Source organism: Gigantopelta aegis, chromosome 7 (assembly GCF_016097555.1).
Source record: "Gigantopelta aegis isolate Gae_Host chromosome 7, Gae_host_genome, whole genome shotgun sequence".
Lineage (NCBI taxonomy): Eukaryota > Metazoa > Mollusca > Gastropoda > Neomphalida > Peltospiridae > Gigantopelta > Gigantopelta aegis.
In genome coordinates this window covers 8,245,147-8,265,461 of record NC_054705.1, presented here as the reverse complement: position 1 = coordinate 8,265,461, position 20,315 = coordinate 8,245,147, and the positions used below count along the sequence as shown (strand labels likewise).

The 20,315-nt window shown below is 36.8% G+C and overlaps 1 protein-coding gene across 2 annotated transcripts in view; it reads right to left on the bottom strand.

Annotated features, from left to right (window-relative positions):
- Positions 1-225: 225 nt before the first annotated feature.
- Positions 226-20,315, bottom strand: part of LOC121376825 (fibrinogen-like protein A) — a 32,293-nt gene continuing 12,203 nt past the window's right edge. For both annotated transcript variants that reach the window (XM_041504602.1, XM_041504603.1), the window contains 5 exons: positions 19,728-19,872; positions 18,740-18,860; positions 9,412-9,566; positions 3,870-4,005; positions 226-358 (listed from right to left, as the gene is read on the bottom strand). In XM_041504602.1, coding sequence (XP_041360536.1) covers positions 278-358; positions 3,870-4,005; positions 9,412-9,566; positions 18,740-18,860; positions 19,728-19,872 — 638 coding nt within the window. In that variant the 3' untranslated portion in view covers positions 226-277. The remainder of the gene's footprint in view (positions 359-3,869; positions 4,006-9,411; positions 9,567-18,739; positions 18,861-19,727; positions 19,873-20,315) is intronic.

Below are 20,315 nucleotides of genomic sequence, written 5' to 3'. Positions count from 1 at the left end.
GTGTCAAAGCTAATACATTACTAGCTTCCACTAATATATTACTAGCTACATATCTATTAATTCATGTTTGTTTTATGCATATGTGTTATGTGGAATGTCGTGTTTCAATTCATCACATTTTAATAACGCATCTAACTGGATCATCCACATGACTATGTATACATCACCAAACAAACCCATCCATCCATGTAGTTATTTAAGACAGTAAAACAGAAGTACGGTTCACTCAATTTAATAGTATTTATTTCCGCACTTAAGACCTGGAGACAGCAATTCTTTAAACCACTCCCTTTGGTCTGATTGACATTGTGATTTCTTTCAGAGACTTCATTCCTTTCCATGTTGGCCAATACACTGTCTGTAAAAAAACACAAATAACAAACGACTTTAATGCTGCTTTTATCGTTCCCAATAAATGTGATTATCAATATAGACCTGTAGGGGTGCAACGATACGACAAACCGTATTGCAGTATTTATTGCGATATATATCTGATATTTATGGATTTGTTTAATGAAGGCAGAAGCGAAACAAATCCAATTGTGTAAATTTAACATAATGAAATAAATAATAAATGAAAGGAATAAAATGTATAAATTTTAATTACCATATATAACGTAGAGTATTCAGTACTGTGTCCAGAAAGTTAATAACAGATAACACCGCTGGGACGTTGGACAGCTTGAGATGACATTTTTGTACTCTACTAGGACCTACCTTTGATTACCGGTAGATTTCCCCAACGTTTTGTCTAGACACAAATCGTGAAAAACCCCCCAACCAAAACCAACATTACAATGACAAATATTCCACATACTAGACGGTCACCTATATCGAGGGGCGGGACGTAGCCCAGTGGTAAAGCGTTCGCTTGATGCGCGGTCGGTCTAGGATCGATCCCTGTCGGTGGACCCATTGATATATTTCTCGTTCCAGCCAGTGCTCCACAACTGGTGTAACAAAGGCCGTGGTATGTACTACCCTGTCTGTGGGATGGTGCATATAAAACATCCATAGGTGCTAATCGAAAAGAGTAGCCCATGAAGTGGCGACAGCGGGTTTCCTCTCTCAACATCTGTGTGATCCGTAACCATGTCTGACGCCATATAACCGTAAATACAATGTGTTGAGTGTGTCGTTAAATAAAACATTTCCTTTCTTCCTATATATCACCGGCCTCGGTGCCGTCGTGGTTAGGCCACGATTGGAAGCCAGTTTGGAAAATTATACATTATTGTGATAAGACTTCGGAATTTGTTGACTTAGATTTTAAGATAGCACATAGCATTATATTCATATATTCCAAATTATTTAAATACCGTAAAGTAGCATCTAGCCAATGTCCTGCTTGTTTTAAACAAGAAGATATGTGTCATTTATTGTTGTATTGTGATGAACTTTATGTGTATATATGTTTAAGGATAATGTTTTTTCTTTAGAATTGTTAAAAAAAGTATTGCTTTTTGGGTGTTACTTCCAAACACAAAATTGCTCAAATGAATTCATCAATGCTTTGCTCTCAATATATAGAATATCAGTTTTCAAGAGACGTTTAATAGCGGAATCAAGGGGTGTAAATATTAATATTTAAGTTTTTTAAGCATTATATGCATCAGTATTTCTTAATACTTTTAAATCAATATCGCTTTAAAAATAGATTTTCTGCATTTATTAATTAATATATTAAAAATAATATTTTTCTTGATCTAAATAATGATGAATTAGTTTTTAAATATCCACTTTTTAAATCGAAAATTGTTTCTCCCTACCCATCAATCATATAACGTTCAATGCATTTATTAACTCTTTAACACTGAAAACAATTTAATCCCATGACATTCATTATTATCAGTCACTATCAAACAACCTATCAATTGAACAAATATAAACGTGTATCACAAAACACGGACAAACAATATAAAACCATATAAAATACACCTACATACGAAGCCAGAGGTGTGTGTGTGGGGTTGGGCAGAGGGCCACTCCTCCACCAATCGCGGGTATACCATATTCTGGCCATGTGTGTGTGTGTATGTGTGTGCAATATGTCACAATGAACATCACGATATTAAGACCTGACCCCCCCCCCTCCCCACACTAATAGGGAACGTGGCCTTCAGATGAAAACTTGCCCGTGCATTAGTAAATAATAAATATTATATACTATTCAAAGACATACAACCTGAGAGTCATAATATATCAACCTATCTTATAGTTACTTTACAGTGTTCTATTCCCAATAGCACCCATTTAGTAAATTACATTAATGACAAAGCAGGCGCAGATCAAGAAGTTTTTTTAATAGCGGGAGTCCAAAACACGTTGTTGCTTTTGAAAATGTGGATGGGATAAGTTGTCCCCCCCCCCCCCCCCCCCCAATATATATATATATATATATCGAGAGAGAGAGAGAGAGAGAGAGAGAGAGAGGACTTTCAGTTTAATACCATTTTTATGAACGAGTGCATTAGAAAATGGTATGTAGCGAGCAAAAATGAGCTAGATACTATTTTCTAATGTACTAGTTCATACTACTTCGTATTATGGAGAGTAAAATCAACCCTCAGTTCAGCCAGCCGTTTTCTACTAACGTTTGCGAACTATTTTGACTGGATTTCGAAGTGTTCATTATTTTTAACATGAAGCGCACAAAACAGTCAGCTGAAAAAATTTCTGCTCGGTCTATTTATTACTTACCTGTAAGAGATAACAGAGTTTAATAACAGAATCGTACGTAACATTGTGAGATACCGTTTTCCTTAACAAAGCTGAGATAGAAAATGGTATGTAGCGAGCAAATGTGAGCTAGATACCATTTTCTAATGTACTAGTTCATAAAAATGGTATTAAACTGAAAGGAGTGTCGTATTTTATTTATTACCTACCTATAACTATTGCTTAGAATTCATCAAAAAGTAAAACATTCAGAGCAGCTGGTGTTTGAGTATCAGAATAGGGCGACGTTAATGACAAGATTTGGATTTCACAAACAGTTTATTCGACGGCGGTTTTAAAATTACTTCGTATTACTGATAATAAAATCAACCCTCAGTTCAGCCCGCCGTTTTCTACTAACGTTTGCGAACTATTTTGACTGGATTTCGAAGTGGTAATTCGTTTTAACATGAAACGCACAAAACAGTCTGCCGGACGTTTTTTTCTGCTCGGTCTATTTATTACATACCTGTGAGAGATAACAGAGTTTAATAACAGAATCGTACGTCACAATGTGAGATATCGGTTGTGAGATATAAACGCTAACGCGATTGGCCAACAGCACATTACGGAAGAATGGGGTCAACACAATGTGACGTAAGATTTGTACATTTCTTATTGAAAGCAGTGCTGAGTTCAGCCAGACCAAGCAGAAAACGTCCACCAGACTGGTTTATGCGCTTCATGTTAAAAAGAATGACCATTTCGGAAACCAGTCAAAATAGTTCGCAAATTAATCGAAAAACGTGTGGCTGAACGCAGGGCTAATTTTACTCTCAGTAATACGAAGTAGTTTTCAAACCGCCGTCGAATATACTATTTATGTAATCAAAATCTGGGTCATCGATTGTGGGCGGGGCCTATGCCGACACTCGAACACCAGCTCGCTAGATACCATTTTTTAATATACTCGTTCTTAAAAATGGTATTAAACTGAAAATCGTGTAGTATGTATGTATGCATATGTGTATGTGTGTGTGTGTGTGTGTGTGTGTGTGTGTGTGTGTGTGTGTGTGTGTGTGTGTGTACATTATTATTATTATTTTAATTGAAGGTCGTTATTAATATAGTAAGAGTAAATTGGTATGTAGCAAGTTTAAGTACACAACACATATCATTGACTGCTTGACGCAGTTGACACTCATACTAACTGCATTGTACCGCCCGGTCGGGAGAGCTGTGGTGCTGATATGGAACCAGAAGCCGCTGTAGTACTTCTTCGCGCTTTCCATGTAGCCCTCGTGGTCGTAGGTGCCGAAAGGCTTGTTATTGTGCATGAACATTGGACTGGAATTCAATAAAATAGTCAATGTTATTACACTCGTCACTGAACGGCCGCAATAACCGTGGTCTAACTAGAATACAATGCATTTAGTGGGGAACGTAATATGTTGCTGAGCTTGATAATTACCATGTAGATAATATATATGTGTGTGTGTGTGTGTGTGTGTGTGTGTGTGTGAACTTTGGACTGGGGCGGGGCCAAATCACATTTTTATGTAGTAAAGATATATAACAGCCATCTGTCCATAACGGCCACTTTTGTCAGGTCCCTTGAGTGACCGATATATACAGGTTGACTATATACACATTGGACGGGTAGGCTACCCGTCAGTGTCAAAGCATGGCCAAGCTAGTGCAAACCTTTTTCATCGAGTGTGGGAACCCATCCTCCCCAGCCCAATGTGTGTGTGTGTGTGTGTGTTTGTGTATTACAGTGGCACAGGACGGTGCCAAAAAAGTGTCTACACACACACACACTTTTGCACAGTGTGTGTGAGTGTGTGAGTGTGTGAGCGAGTGAGCGAGTGAGCGAGAGAGAGAGAGAGAGAGAGAGAGTCATGAACTACATAAATTCTTTATTTAAAGTATCAATATAATACGTTTTATTCACTCATTCTATTACACACTTTTTGAAAAAGTCATTCATCTTTAATTGCTTTCCACTGCATTATGTTACCTATTAAATTAATACACGACACGCAAAAGGTTGCAGGTAAGAAATCATTATACATTAACAAAAGGGTCAGTTAGCCAATGTGTACCCAGTGGGCACATGACGTCGTTTTGATGTATTTTAGTGGTTGATTTTTGGTCAGGAATTCGTTTCAAAATGATATATAAAAGACATCTTTTAGACGCCTGTCCGTCGACGTATAAATAATTTTGATAAATTGGCATCTTTTAGATGCCTGTCCGTTGACGTCTAAAGCATGTTGATAAATTGGCATCTATTAGATATCTTTCCGTTGACGTCTAAAGCATGTTGATAAATTGGCATCTATTAGATATCTTTCCGTTGACGTCTGAAATATGTTGATAAATTGGCATCTATTAGACATCTTTCCGCTGACGTCTAAATCATGTGGATAAATTGGCATCTATTAGATATCTTTCAGTCGACGTCTAAATCATGTGGATAAATTGGCATCTATTAGATATCTTTCCCTCGACGTCTAAATCATGTGGATAAATTGGCATCTATTAGATATCTTTCCGTCGACGTCTAAAATATGTGGATAAATTGGCATCTATTAGATATCTTTCCGTTGACGTATAAAATATGTGGATAAATTGGCATCTATTAGATATCTTTCCGTTGACGTATAAATCATGTTGATAAATTGGCATCTATTAGATATCTTTCCGTTGACATCTTTTAGACGCCTTTCTATTTGGGGCGGGACGTAGCCCAGTGGTAAAGCGCCCGCCAGATGCGCGGTCGGTCTAGGATCGATCCTCGTCGGTGGACCCTTTGGTCTAGTTCTCGTTCTAGCCAGTGCTCTACAATTGGTGTAACAAAGGCCGTGGTATGTACTATCCTGTCTGTGGGGTGGTGCATATAAATGATCCCTTTCTGCTAATCGAAAAAAGTAGCCATATAGTGACGACAGCGAGTTTCCTCTCTTAATATCTGTGTGATCCTTAACCATATGTCTGACGTCATATAACGGTAAATAAAATGTGTTGAGTGCGTCATTAAATAAAACATTTCCTTCCTTCCTATTTGATATCTCTATTGATGTATAAACATACGGTAGCATACTTGACATCTATTAGATATATTTCTGGTTACATATAAATTATGTCGAGCCTATATATAATTTGATGCTACAGTTTGATAAATTTACCACTGGGTGCTCCCAATTTGAACACGTGTAACCACAGGTAATCACTATGCGATTGTCTGGGGTAGGGTGACCCAAATATGTCGAGTGCCTGTGGACGTCATCGCAGAATAGCCATGTAGAGTATAAGTTACGTCACATTATAAAACTCTCCGACATAGGGCTCTATAGCAAAGTTACGCTACTGCCAAATTTGTAAATCAATATACTGACAAAAACAAAAGAGTTTGTCATGAAACATAGTAAAATTAAATACTTGTAAAATTCCATTTTCACCCTCAAAAGGATTTCAGAAATATTTGTGTTTTACAGTAAATACGTTAGAGTATGTTCATGTAGAGTAGGACAGAAACTACCATACCAGTCATGTAAATACTGTTTTAGCTTTAATAATTTGACTAAGTTGAACATTTGTATTCTCAGATGCCGTCAAGTATACTGCTTCGAGAGTGCAGAGCAGGATTGGGATATTCCATCGTTATGCATATACACCAGACAAAAATTAAGCAGACTGCTATTTTAATAAATATATAGAGCAGGATGCTTGCTATGAGGGCAGCTTTAACGTGAAAAAAGTTCATGTTTGTTCATATAGTTGCCGAGAGATATGCTTTTTCTAGCAACATAGACACTGTTGGTAATACAAATAAGGGCCTATGATTTGTAGTTTCATTTTGTCCCCAGTTTTGAATATTGGTGCGACTTGTATTTGTATAGCTCTTTGGAATTATACCACTATCTATAATTCTGTATGTTACGGAAGAATGCTATATTGTTTGTAATTTTGCATCTTTTCAATGAATAAACTGTTATATGTTAATAGTGTTATGTAGTTTCCAATATGATGGTGTGGTAGAATAACTAATCTTAAAACTCAATTTGTCAGTAGTGCCAGTATAGATGTATAAAAGACATCACAATGCTGACATAAAAGAATATTAAAAAATGCCATCCCGGTATTGATATGTAACACACACACACACACACACACACACACACACACACACACACACACACACACACACACACACACACACACACACACACACACACACACTTTTATACATAATTCCTGTGGTGTATAAAAGATCACTTTTAGACGATAAGTCTTAAAAAAGACATGCCATTGATGTATAAAAGACGCATTATTGATATATTATAGAAGTGTCAAAAGTGACATCTAAAAGATGTCTTGGTATTGACGTCTAAAAGACGACGTTGTTGACATATTATGGATGTCTCAAAAAGTGACCACTCCTACTCGAGCTGTGCTACAATGTACGTGTTTAGGAAACGTCGAGGTTTCTCTCCCTTCAACCCCATAACCCCGTAACAAGCTTCCAGGACGGTACCGCGAGTGTGTGAAGGGGGAGTTTACTGCGACCTCTCAACCACCAGGCCCCTTCGTCCCAAAGAGCTGGAGTCCAACACCATCTGGTCAAGGGCTCATTTTCCTTTCGGTCTTTGACCTAACTACTAAATTCGTATTCCAAATTCCGCCCACCTCAAACGTAACTCCCTTCCCCCGGCCCGGACCATATAGATCGGACTTTAAACTTTTAGGCCTTCGTTCAAAATTTTATTTCCAAATTACTTAAAAAAAAAAAAAAAAAAATTAAAATTAAATAGTCCGATCCTCTTTTTTTTCATTCTCTTATTTATTTTTGGACTGTCCTAAAACGCTCCAAATTATATAAATATTCGGCCGAGCAGTCAATTCATTTTATTTTTGGCTTGTAATTTTTTTTTCAATTTTTTTTTAATCCTATTAATTTTTTTTTACTAATTACTACTTTCAACATTCTGTCCATTTTCATCCCAAATTCCCCCTCCCCCCGATCCCACAGGACACCGATGTTATCGGAGGTCGGACCGCCCGATCTAATCTAGCGACCAAATTTAATGAGTAGATTTCTTTTTTTATTAATTATATTAATTAGAGATGCGCATCAAACTTTTAAAGGCCCACTATTTAATTTTTGGATGTAAATTTCAAAATTGTCCCCTTAATTTTTTCTGTCCCGGAGCAAGTCACTGGCTATTCAGAGACAGGCCCCGGGACGGACATGCTCGAAACTCTAGTGGTATATGAGCATCTAAAAATTATTCGCATTCGCACTCGCACTCGCAAGTGCCATGTAATCAAAAAGACTACGTGTTATTGATACATTATAGTTGTCTCAAAAGTGACATGTAAAAGATGTCCTGGTATTGATATCTAAAAGACGTTCTCATATTGACATCTATAAGACGTACTGAAAAAGACGTGAATTAACTTTTCATGTACAACCAAGCAAAGACGGTCATTAGGGCTACGGAGCAGGGAGCCGCAGCGGTTATGCCATACCACCCACTTTTCCCGGTTATTCTGTTCAGAAAACTTGTAATGGCGTATTTGAACACCTGAAATTCAAAATGTTCTCGGGGAAGCATGTCTCCCCCCCCCCCCCCCCACACCTCCCGAAGGTTTGGACCCATAAATACATGTACTTTCATTCAGACTTTCACTCTATACCCGCCCCCCCCCCCCCCCATTTTTAAATATGCTCCGTGGACCCGTGTAACAGTCTTGAAAGGTACACTACGCCTGTAATGACATCTAATGACATTATTGAACAAGTATTTAGAGGGGTGGGTCGGGAGGCATGTACTATTCAAGACTGTTACACAGGGCCCACAGAGTATACAACAATAGACGATAGACACGTTTTACATTTCATAGTAACCCACTAATAAGACCACCATGCTAATAAGACCATATTTATTGTCCTATGAGTGGTCTTAATAGCAGGGTTTCACTGCATTTGAAAATGGGAGCGGGGGTGGGGTGAATGTCTGTGGATGAAAATATATGCATTTGTGGGCCCGAACCTGGATTTCTATAGGGAAATGCTTACCCGAGATTTTTGTTTTATTTCAGGTGTTAAAATACGACATTTGAAGTCTTTTGAACGGAGTAACAGGGAAAAGTTGGTGGTGTGCCATGAACTCAGCTCTGCAATCCTTGCCATAAGCGACCTTTTTAATGTTGCTAACTTCCTCAATACTAGAGGTGCTCTTTTTAAATGTTGCAGCTGGTCAGTAATCTAATAGAACATGAAGCGAAACTATTTAATAATATTAAATTTTAGTCTGTTTGGGGTTTTGTTTAAAGACAATAAATATCTTATTTTTACAGATTTATATTGGAACTTTATGTTATTGAAAATGCTACTTTTTAAAACAATGTTCTAATTTATTTTCTGCTGAACTATGTTACTTGTACGCGTAACATCTTATTGTGTGTGTGTGTGTGTGTGTGTGTGTGTGTGTGGTTGTGTGTGTATGTGTGTGTGGGTGGGTGTGGTTGTGTGTGTGTATGTGAAGACCATGATACCAGTAAAAAAATTTGAAAGGCGACAGGCCTCCTGAGCACGCTACTCATATTGTAGCATAGGCTTGTATAGGTTCAGTATGTTTCTCATGGGAGCATGCATCGACACCGACCCACCCACCCCAATCCCACGCCCATAAAATTCGCTCGCCTTAGTCTAGACCCCTCCTGAATAAATTACTGCACACGCACTCCTTATAATATCGAAGCGAATCTCCGGCATTCCCGCTGTATTGTCCGAAGTGGATGGTATAGTTGTTGGCCTCGTCGTCCACGTGTAAACTGTCGTACAAGGCGTAGGCGTGGTTACCCTTCCCGTCACTCATGTCGACCCGCATCTCGACATCCTGCAGAAATAACAGCCAGGGTTAGGAGAATATCCAGCAATATTGATGACGTCACAGAATATTTTAAAGGCATACTATCACGAATTTAAGGCCCTTATTTCTCTAAAAATGGATAACAAATAAAAATTACATTAATTGTTGGAAAACAAATGTAGCTATCGCATCACCTTAACTTAACAATGATGGAGTGAAATCCATGTCATTCCTCTCGGCAATTTTAGTTTTTGAATTATGGACCAATTCCATAATTCAAATATTTTTACAAAATGTCATCAATAAATGGTGTATGGTGGTTATGAAGATAGTTGAATAAAGTACATTTACGGACAAATCAAATTATGTTTGTTCAGGTAATACTTTGTTAGACCATTAAATAGGTCAGTAGTCTGTGACAATATGCCTTTAATCATATAATATAATGACCACATCCTGTAGAAATAACCAGGATTAGGATAATATCCATTGATATTGATGACGTCACAGCGTTTTGTAATCCTATAATATAATATTGATGGCCAGAAGAAATAACAAACAGGTTTGGAGAATATATATATGACCGTAACTCACAACACAGGTTGTAAACAGAAAATAATGTAATAAATTTGAGAAATGTATTTTGAAACTGGTAGATGAGAGGCACACAAAGTGTCAGAAGAAATAACAAACAGGTATGGAGAATATATATGGCCGTAACTCACAACACAGGTTGTAAACAGAAAAATAATGTAATAAATTTGAGAAATGTATTTTGAAGCTGGTAGATGAGAGGGACACAAAGTGCAATATAAATAAAGAGTCATTATTGCTGTTACTGTCCTGTGATATGAAAAAAAATGAAAGTAAAGTCAGGTGAAGTTAAACTCAAGGAATGTATTCTTGTAAACAATTAATAGTAACAGTAGTATAATAATCTCAACAGATTAACTACAAAAATGCATTTCATTATTAACTTTATAATTAATTAAATCATTCATTTATTTATACTTATTTACTAAATTCGAAGTTTTATCCTACCCCGACACTCAGTATGTCAACTGTCACTGCGTCAAGGCGAGGAACGTAACATTATCGTGAACCTAACACTGTGAAAATCTGTAATCTGTAATCTTTAAATACTTAATCTTTATCTGTTCTGTGTGTGCACGCTGTATTTGTGTGATGATATTTCTTTATTTGCTGTTACCTTCGGAGCTCTTTAGTTATTATTTTTTCTTTAAAAATCGTTATGGTCCGAGAGACTGAACGCCAATTGTTATAACCACGCACTTTTTATATCCCGTACAAACCCCTTATTTGGGCAAAAAGGTCGGATAAAAATAGGGATATTCCATATAAGGTAATAAAGGTCACGATGAAAATAACGATCCCCCCCAAAAACGACAAAGAAGGTCACGTTATAAATAGCGCACACTATGGCACTAAGTTGTAAATGCCTCAAAGTAGTAATTAAAGGCGTTCAATCACGGATTTAGTGAGCTTATTTCTCTAAATATGGATTATAAATGGAAATTACATTCATTTGGAATACCAAACCTAGTTATTGTATGATCCAAAACATTTTAATTGAACTACGATCGAGGGAATTCCATGACACGCTTCATTTTTAAAATTTGGAAGTCGTCTTGTGAAAAGTCATAAAAATACTGTAAAACAGACTCGTAGTGATGAGGCTGTATATACGACAACCGTATAATATATTTTAGAATTTTATATAAACGACCGCCAAGACTTCTGCAAATGAGGGCCGGTGTGAACGGAATGCAAGTCCGTAGTAACAGTTGTCTGGCCGGACATAATCTCCTAGGAATGCAGGTCCTAGGATTTACGTTCCTTAGAAATACTGGTCTGACTGCCAGGATATCAAGTCCAGGCTGGACTTGCATTCCTGGACAATCAAAATTTAAGTCCGGTCGTACACATAAAAATTAAATTATATATGTAAACAAAACGAAAAACAGTTTCCTTTTTGGTTTATTTAATTAACTTAGGATACTAGCGCCTCTCTTTATTTAAATATGTTCTATTTATTCCAATATTTTCCATTTATATCATTTTCAAGAGTTTGTAAACATTTTGTTGACCTTATTACATGAGCAGAACCAAGGTCGTTATTCATTGCGTATTGTTCCAACTAATAAATGTTTAAGCATTTAAAAGTCACTCAAAAACATTTTCCGTAATTCGAAGCATATTAGTATTCGCAAATAAGTATAACTTGCCCATATGATATACCAACACAATTATCTGTTAGACATTATATACTGGTATTTGATGATGATGATAATAATAATAATTTACCTATAACACTGATATTTGCGTTATATATATTATCTTGTTATTATATAGTTTTAAATTTGTACCTTTTTGTCAGTAATGTTGCAGGCGCGTGTACACAGGGTGTGGGGTGGCGTGTTGTAAACAACCCTCTTCAAAGCAAATTTCTATACCTCTCCCCTGCATAGCTTACTGAACATGTGCCTGCTTTGTCAATTTTGCTCATTTTCAAAAATTAATTTGGTCTAACATATGACATATCAGACTATCCTCTATGATATCTTAGTCCCAGTAAACCATACCATCGATAAAACAATATGTTAAATGGTTTTCATTAATGTTTATCAATTAATAGAAATATCAATGACTAAGAGTGGGTTTTAGCAGCTCAATGGGCTACTACACAGATTAAACAAAACAGTAACCCCTGAACAATTATCATAATGTCAATAATATGCATACACAATTTACAAAGATCCTTTTAAACAAACAAACTACTCATGACACTTTTACACCTGCCAGTTTTGGTCGCAATAGGCATTTCAGGCTCCCTTTTTGCCGATTTGTATTGGCCGAATGAAACGAAAATGTCCGAATCTGGAACACAACGTAGATTTATATTCGCATTAATACCAAGACGCTAAATAGGATTCCAAACAAATCAGTCTGCATTTTTACATGGATTACAACTTATATTGTGAGTAAAATTATGGAAATGCATGGTGAAGATTGTAGGCCAGCTCATTTTGCCCGAACGTGTCCATTGCCCCCCCCCCCCCCCCAAGGAGTGACCCCCCGACCCCCACCTCCACCCAGTCTCGAATGCTTATGGTGTTCCTAACGGCCAGGTATACTAATACAGACCCTTTCCCCAACTCGTATCTTATGCTCTTTATGGTCAAAACTGCCGTACGGCAGTCAGTGATAATTAATTTCAAGTGTTTTGATGCTATTTTTAATTGTTCATGATTAAAAGTCAAATTTTCATGCTTATTATTCCTGTTATTTTATATTGTAGTAACTGGTCATTATAGTACTAGTTATAAGTACTAACTACTATAACAAAGTACAGTTTTTAAAGTTTTATTTCAGGGATTTTCAGGAATCATATATATGTAATAAGCAAACTATCGGAAATCAATTCCAGGGGACTAGGCAGACAAGGATTGAAAGTCCTGAGGACTAGGAGTAACCGGAATAAAAATCGCGCGGACTTACATTCCTCGGAATGCACGTCCCACATACTTAAATTCCTAGGGATACAGGTCCCACAGACTAGGATTCCGAGGAATGGAAGTCCGATCGGACAAAGATTAAGAAAAATCACAATTAATCAGATTGTGATTTACCGTCAAAATATAAACTTACAAAACATATTATTAAAAATTATGTTGGTGTATATGGGAATTGTCTTTTGTTATTCACCAAATGTTAAGTTTTTGGGAGTTAAGTTTTCATATATATATATTTTTAAAACAATTTTGGGCTACATATTGAGGGGTGGGGGGCATTTCTTCGTGTTGAACCCATGGACATATAGCCTACTTTATATTTGTAGTTGCATTATATACTTTTGAAAAAAGCAAGATATTCGTCCTACTTCAATATGCTAACAAAAATGTAAGACGATTACAAAATTCACTCACGTATCTGATCGACAAGTCTGTTACGTAACAAAAATAATTTAAGTTGATACTCAAACTTAAAATATGTTTTTGACATGGAAATTTTAACCCACAATAATCTTAAGAGACTGATACACTTATCCATCATACTACGAGGGAAGGCTGCCAACACCTCACTTTTTTTCTCGTGTCTTTCTGGCAGCTCGTGCAAATTGCAGAGTATAATAAACGGACATCTAATTTGCCGGACTAATATTTCTGTCACTACTGTAGAAGAAATGTAAGTCCGGTAGGAATACAAGTCCTAGGATAAAAAACAACTTTAAAATAAACCAGGAATGAAAGTCCGGGTAGGACTATGGTTCCTAAGTGTCACGGGGATCCTATAATACCCGTAACTGAATGAAACACGATTATCAAAATATCTCTCCTAACTGTATATCTATTAGATCTCTCTGTAACAGGCGGTTATACCCTAGTGTGGCTCGTCTTGGTATTATCAGAGATACGATCTTATATAAAGTATATGTACTATAGCACGTTTAGTTCACTAGAAAACAACAAAAACACAATACACTTTGGAATCTGTATTAACCTACGCTGACAAATGTACTGCTGCAGTAGTTAATTAACAACAAATAATAACAACCCAGAACTGATCACTTAATTAGTTAATCTCTAGGTGTCTAGTTTACACAATATGCTAATCACTTCACCGTGACACAACACCCACACGTGTGATAATTGAGAAACGCTTCCAGGAGAACTTAATTAATAAAGGAATTACAACTCTATTCCTAACTGGTTAATTTTTAATTAACCCTTACTACTCGTTCAGTAACCTTGTAACACAGAATTTATACTGGTACCTATCACAATAAAGACAATAACCTACAGTTTACCTAGGTCGTCTAGGATGACTGGCTAAGCCTTAATAATTATTTAGAACTGTGAGCCTACAGTATACTGCGTCAGATGACCGGCAGCACCGTCGAAATAATATTGGTATAATACAGTATTAAAATATTTAAAGTCACATCAATCACATCAAGGTTACAGAAATGATATTTACCGAGTCCAAACGGACTAACGTTCCCTGAAAGCCTTCCAATATGTTTCTCCCCGATATCTCTAAAACCCTAGCTATTTATTATAAAAGCCCAGTATCGCCTGGGGGTACAGCGCGGCCCTCCCCCTATCAAGTGATATTTCCACAGACACCACGCCGGCATATTTTCTCTTAGATGACCAGACTCAATGACGCCTAGTCGCCAAAATCACGGTCGTAAAAGCCGCACTCGCGGAGGCATTACGTAACTACTGGCCACATGGCCTCCACACCTGAACTAAGTGCATATTGGGATGCACGGTCGCGCGAAGGTATTACGTAACAAGGTGCCCACCTGGGCTAAGTGCATATTGGAACTGCACACGGCCCTCTAAAACAATATCGCCACAGGCGAAAAGAAATTAAGAACATGTACCGTCACACTAAGCTATGGAGGTCCGATAGGATTACTGTTCCTAGGAACCGAGGTCCTACGGACCTGCGTTCCTTTTACAGCGACTATATAATAAAACCTTTTTTTTAAATATATTATTTCATGACGAAAATACCTGCGAATACGCTTAAATAAAATAATAAACAGTCGGAACATTAACTAGCCTTTTATTATTATTATTATTATTATTATCAAGCGCATGTGCATAGAATTTAGCAGGGGAGAGTCTAGACGGTTACAACGCTATAGTGCTTGGTTCGAAAACGGACAACATTTTCCATCGTCACAAATGTGGTGGTAGACTAAAAGTAGTAGACTAATAATAATAATTAATAATAATACACTATTGTTGTTATTATTATTATTATTAAATGTACTATAATGTTGGTAAAATCATGTCGCGGTGGGGTGGGTGGGGGTGGTTGTTACAGAAACATTACATAAATTTAGAGGGGGATCCGGGAGTGTGGCCGCAGCGTTACTGGTATAAAAATATGTATTTTGAGTTTTATTGCCCCTTGCAATTTTGCGCTTTTGAAATATGACTAAATACAGCAAAATAACCTTTTAGTCATATTTATTTGCGGTAAAATTTAGTTTAAATTTTTTTTTACGTAAGGAGCCTCAAAATAGCAATCCGAGAAAAATTATTCAGTTCAAGCCCTGTTAGTTTGTGTACTCTCCGAAGTTAGTTTCTCTTTCACATAACAAGGGGTAATATTACGCTATTCATAGATTCGTATACTACCTTCCAACCTCCCCCCCCCCCCCCCCCCCCCCCCGTCTCATGTTCAGAAAACGCACTGTTTGTACAGTACTTGGTATGTATTCCTCCTGTTCCAGATGGTTCGGTAATATGGATCATCAAATACTTATTTATCGCCTATATACATGTTTGCTGTGAACACGGCCAGCCCTCTTTAGCGGAGGCTATATACACGGCCGTCCTATATATAGTCACGTCGTATATAAACACCGTCTAGTTCAGAGTATTCTTTTAAAATGCAACACTTCCTAGCTGTTATGGCATATTTTGCATAAAATATATTTGACAATGATGATGTTTATGATTATGATGTTTAGAGTTTTTTGCGTATGACTACAGGGCCGTACCCTCCGGGGGGGGGGGGGGGGCAGCTGCCCCCCCCCCCCCCCGAGAATCTTGTCCTTTTTTCTTTTCTTTTATATATCTCCAGTAATAGCATAGAAATGTTTAATCTTTATAGTATGTTAAAAATTATTTATAAAATTTAGTGCCCCCCCCATGGATTTTGGTCAGGGTACGGCCCTGGACTAACCTATAGATGTAAAGTCCTAACCAGTCGGGATTGTCGATGTTTAACATGCTTCTGTTACTAAAATAAATTAATGTATAAGCTTATTATCATTCAGTATGTAATGAAATTTACTTTTCGGGTCCCAATCTGGGGACCACGGGTTCGGCTACCCCTTTCGGTTGTGACTTTTGCTGGTACTAAGAGTCGATTAATAATTCTCCAGAAGGCTGAAATTACCATAAACCAGACCGACTTGGCTAGCACAGAAAACCCAAACTAACAAACATATTACACATTTATTCGAGGGAGTACAAACAAATAACAAATATGTATGGTAGTCCTCTAAGAATCCATATATGAATTGACTACCACTAAATAAATAAATTTACACCCACATATCCATACAAATAAATATTTATATTTAGGGACGTGTATGAATATGTGTCGTGGATAATCCCGACAAAAAGAATATTCGCGGAATTAAATTTACATCTGCAGGACAGCCCACACCAAATAATTAGGCTCTACACCTTACATGATTACCCATCCATGCCGGTGTACACGAACTGCGTTAAATCATATATATTATATATACAAGCTATTTTTTAACCAAAACACCCTATTAAAGCAGTCGTTAATCCATATAATTAGGACTCACTTATTCGGAATGGGGTTACAAACCATCGACAATGACGAAGACCGCTTATTAAAATCAACGAGATCCTAATTTAATCAGGTTTAATTTATTCAGACGGGTCGTCCGTTCTCCAACTCAGCCAAAACGATTAGACGGACAGTTCGTTCACGTTAAAAACACGGAATTATATATGGGACGATTACACCTTACACGTAACACGGGTCATTGCATGACTCGCTTTACGTAGCTAATTTATAATTTTAATAACCAAATCTTATAGGATATACATTGGTTAAATGTATGTATAAATGGGCAGACAGCTAGGAATGGAAGCAAACATGTTTACATATATATAAAACGAAAAAAAACACAGCACACAAAAACAAACCTCACCGAAAAACAACCCGAGCCCAAGTGGGGATGAATAACGTGCGTCGAAAAATAATCTAACTTGACCAACCTGATTGGTTGATTCAGTCAGGCCACACTCTTGCACGGACTTCTGCCGACAACATTTAAAACGGTTGCACGACACTTATTGTATTATCCCTCGTAGCAATGAGAAAATAACGTTCCTGATATTCCTAAGTGAGTAGAGTTAGATCATGCTGTTAATGTAATTAGTAAGAGATATAATCAGAATCTTAACTGAATATAATAACCAAGGAAAATATGAAAAGATAGACAGACTGAAAAACAGGAACGCTACAAGTACATGTTTTTATTAATTTTTAATAACTTATTTTCATTGGTTTTTTTGTGGGTTTTTTTCTATTTACCCCACGTCGCAGAGGACGTTAAAGCGTTCTCGTTACACGAGCTTGGTAAATCGCTTTGACATTGCGATTATTCGGGGGATGCCCGTCAAGTGACTTAAAATAATACGTCACACCTTTGCTCTCCAAATAGCCGTTATTTTTCTTCGAATTATGGACCGTTGACATAATTCAATTAGGTTTACAAAATATCTGTAATAAGTGAGTTATGGTAATTATGTAGATGGTTAAATAAAGTACTTTTAGCGACAAATCAAATGTATATATTTTCAGATAATATTTTGTTAGGTCATTAATTAGGTCAACCATCCATGACAAACTGCTATTTGTTTCTAATAATTACGATACACTAGTATATTTAAATTATATCCTAAATTATCAAAACAATACTCCGTCTACAACCTAATTAATAATAGCAACAGGCTGAAAATCGTTCCATATTTAAAGTTCAAACATGGCGGCTTCCATTCTAATAAAATTGTGCTATTTTCACATCTTCAGTTGGCTAGAAATGGTAATCACGGCAACAACAGGTAGTGATATATATATATATATATATATATATATATATATATATATATATATGTATATATGTATGTATGTATGTATGTATGTATGTGTGTGTGTGTGTGTGTGTGTGTGTGTGTGTGTGTGTGTGTGTGTGTGTGTGTGTGTGTTTTTTGAAAGCGTGGAGTGGGGGTAACAAATATTAGTGGCATAGGATCGCTAAATACTCAAATACGTCTCTGGTCACAACATAATTATATTAAAAAATATTCATAAATATAGGAGACGTCCAAAATATATTGAGGAATATTGTTTTCAGAGGTGACGTCACGTCAATAATATTGTTAGACATATGTGCGGACTAGAATTTTCATAGACTTCAGTATACGTAGAACCGTAAACAAAAGTTATCTTCTCATTTTTAACATTTTAATTTCAAGTTTAAGTTTTATTTTTTCTCACCCAATTGTCACGAGAGCACACGCTCATACGGATACGTTTATTACCCCCGTCCCCCCCCCCACCACCACCACCACCACCAAAATGTGTTAGTCTTGCTATTCTAAACTGATTACCTTTGCTGCCGTGAAAGTGTGTAGAAATTCATTTCCCCACCAGAAATCTCCTGAGAGGTCGCCGAATCCGTTCTTGTACTCTTCCCATGTCCTGTTGAAGTCGACACCACCCTGGACCCGCCTGAGTAACAATATGTTAAAACTGATTTATCTTGAAAATTAAATATTCACTGCTCTAACCCACGGCACTAACTATCTTGTGTACTTCTGAAACTGATACTAACCTGTGAATTGCCTGTTCATGTGATTTATTTTTCAATATGGTTTACATCAACACAATTAGTAACTGGTCAGCTGATTCAAGGTGTAGTAGTAGACTATAGTAAGTGTCTGAAGTAAGCACTGAACTCTTTTGACGACTTGTATAACAAAGGCTGCGGTATGTGTTGTCTAGTCTCTTGGAAAGTGAATCTTAAAGACACCTTGCTGCTAGTGGAAAAAGGTAGCGTGTTTTATCCAAAACTACGTATTGGAATTACGAAACGTTTGCAATTCATTAGCTTTGATTAATTAATCGATCTGCTCTAGTAGTGTCGTTAAACTTTTATTGCCTGGAGTGTTTACACTAAGGTCACAGGAAAACCAAAATGGCAGTTGTGTGATACAGACGATCACAAAAGGACAAACACATATCGCAAATGGATATACATGGAGGATAGTATATACTACGGTCTTTGATATACAAGAACTAGGATGTGGACGATCACAGGTCGGGCAGAACATAAACAAATTTGAAGGTGAAATGGAATAACAATGACAACAACAACAAAACAACAACAACAACAACAACAATAACAATAACAATAATAATAATAATAATGAACATACCATTGCTTAGATTTCCAAATCATGTACATATGTTTAAAAATAATACCCTAAATATAAATTAAAGAAAGAAGGAAACCAATATAAACAACTTTAGCTAACGCCACAATAACGTCATGATTCTCAGACAGACAACTAACATACAATTCTGTGATCTTCATACCTGACGAAAGTGAGCCAGCCGCCATTGTCCGTGGTCATGTCACACCTGACGTCCACCTGACCCCCGGCTGGTGAGTCGATCGTGTACGTGCCGTCACTGCTCTGGTTCTGGCGTGTTTTCACATCCCAGCAGTCGCTAATCGGCGCTACAAGCACATACATAGAAATAATTTGGAAAATAAAGTACACACATTAAACTTGTTTCCTCACGTATTATTTTATTATCTAACCATTTAGAATAAACCAATAACATCGTTATCTTTGCCAGACGAAATAAAAGAAAAGGTGTTACCCTTCATTTTAAAATCGAAAGTCGGGTTGATTTCAATGGTTTAATTTAATTTACAGAATATTTAAACATCTACAAGTCTGGGGCCCCTACCCTTCTGACGAGGGTCCACGATGACTCCGGATTATTTTCATTTCATTATTTACTACCTACAATTTAGCGACAAACCTTTGCCACAATATAATGGTATAGTAATTAACTCGACCAAAAATGAGGTATAGAATGTCATTGATTTTTATATAGACGAGGCGCTCCCTTTTAAATATATGTAAAGATCACACACACACAAAGAGAGAGAGA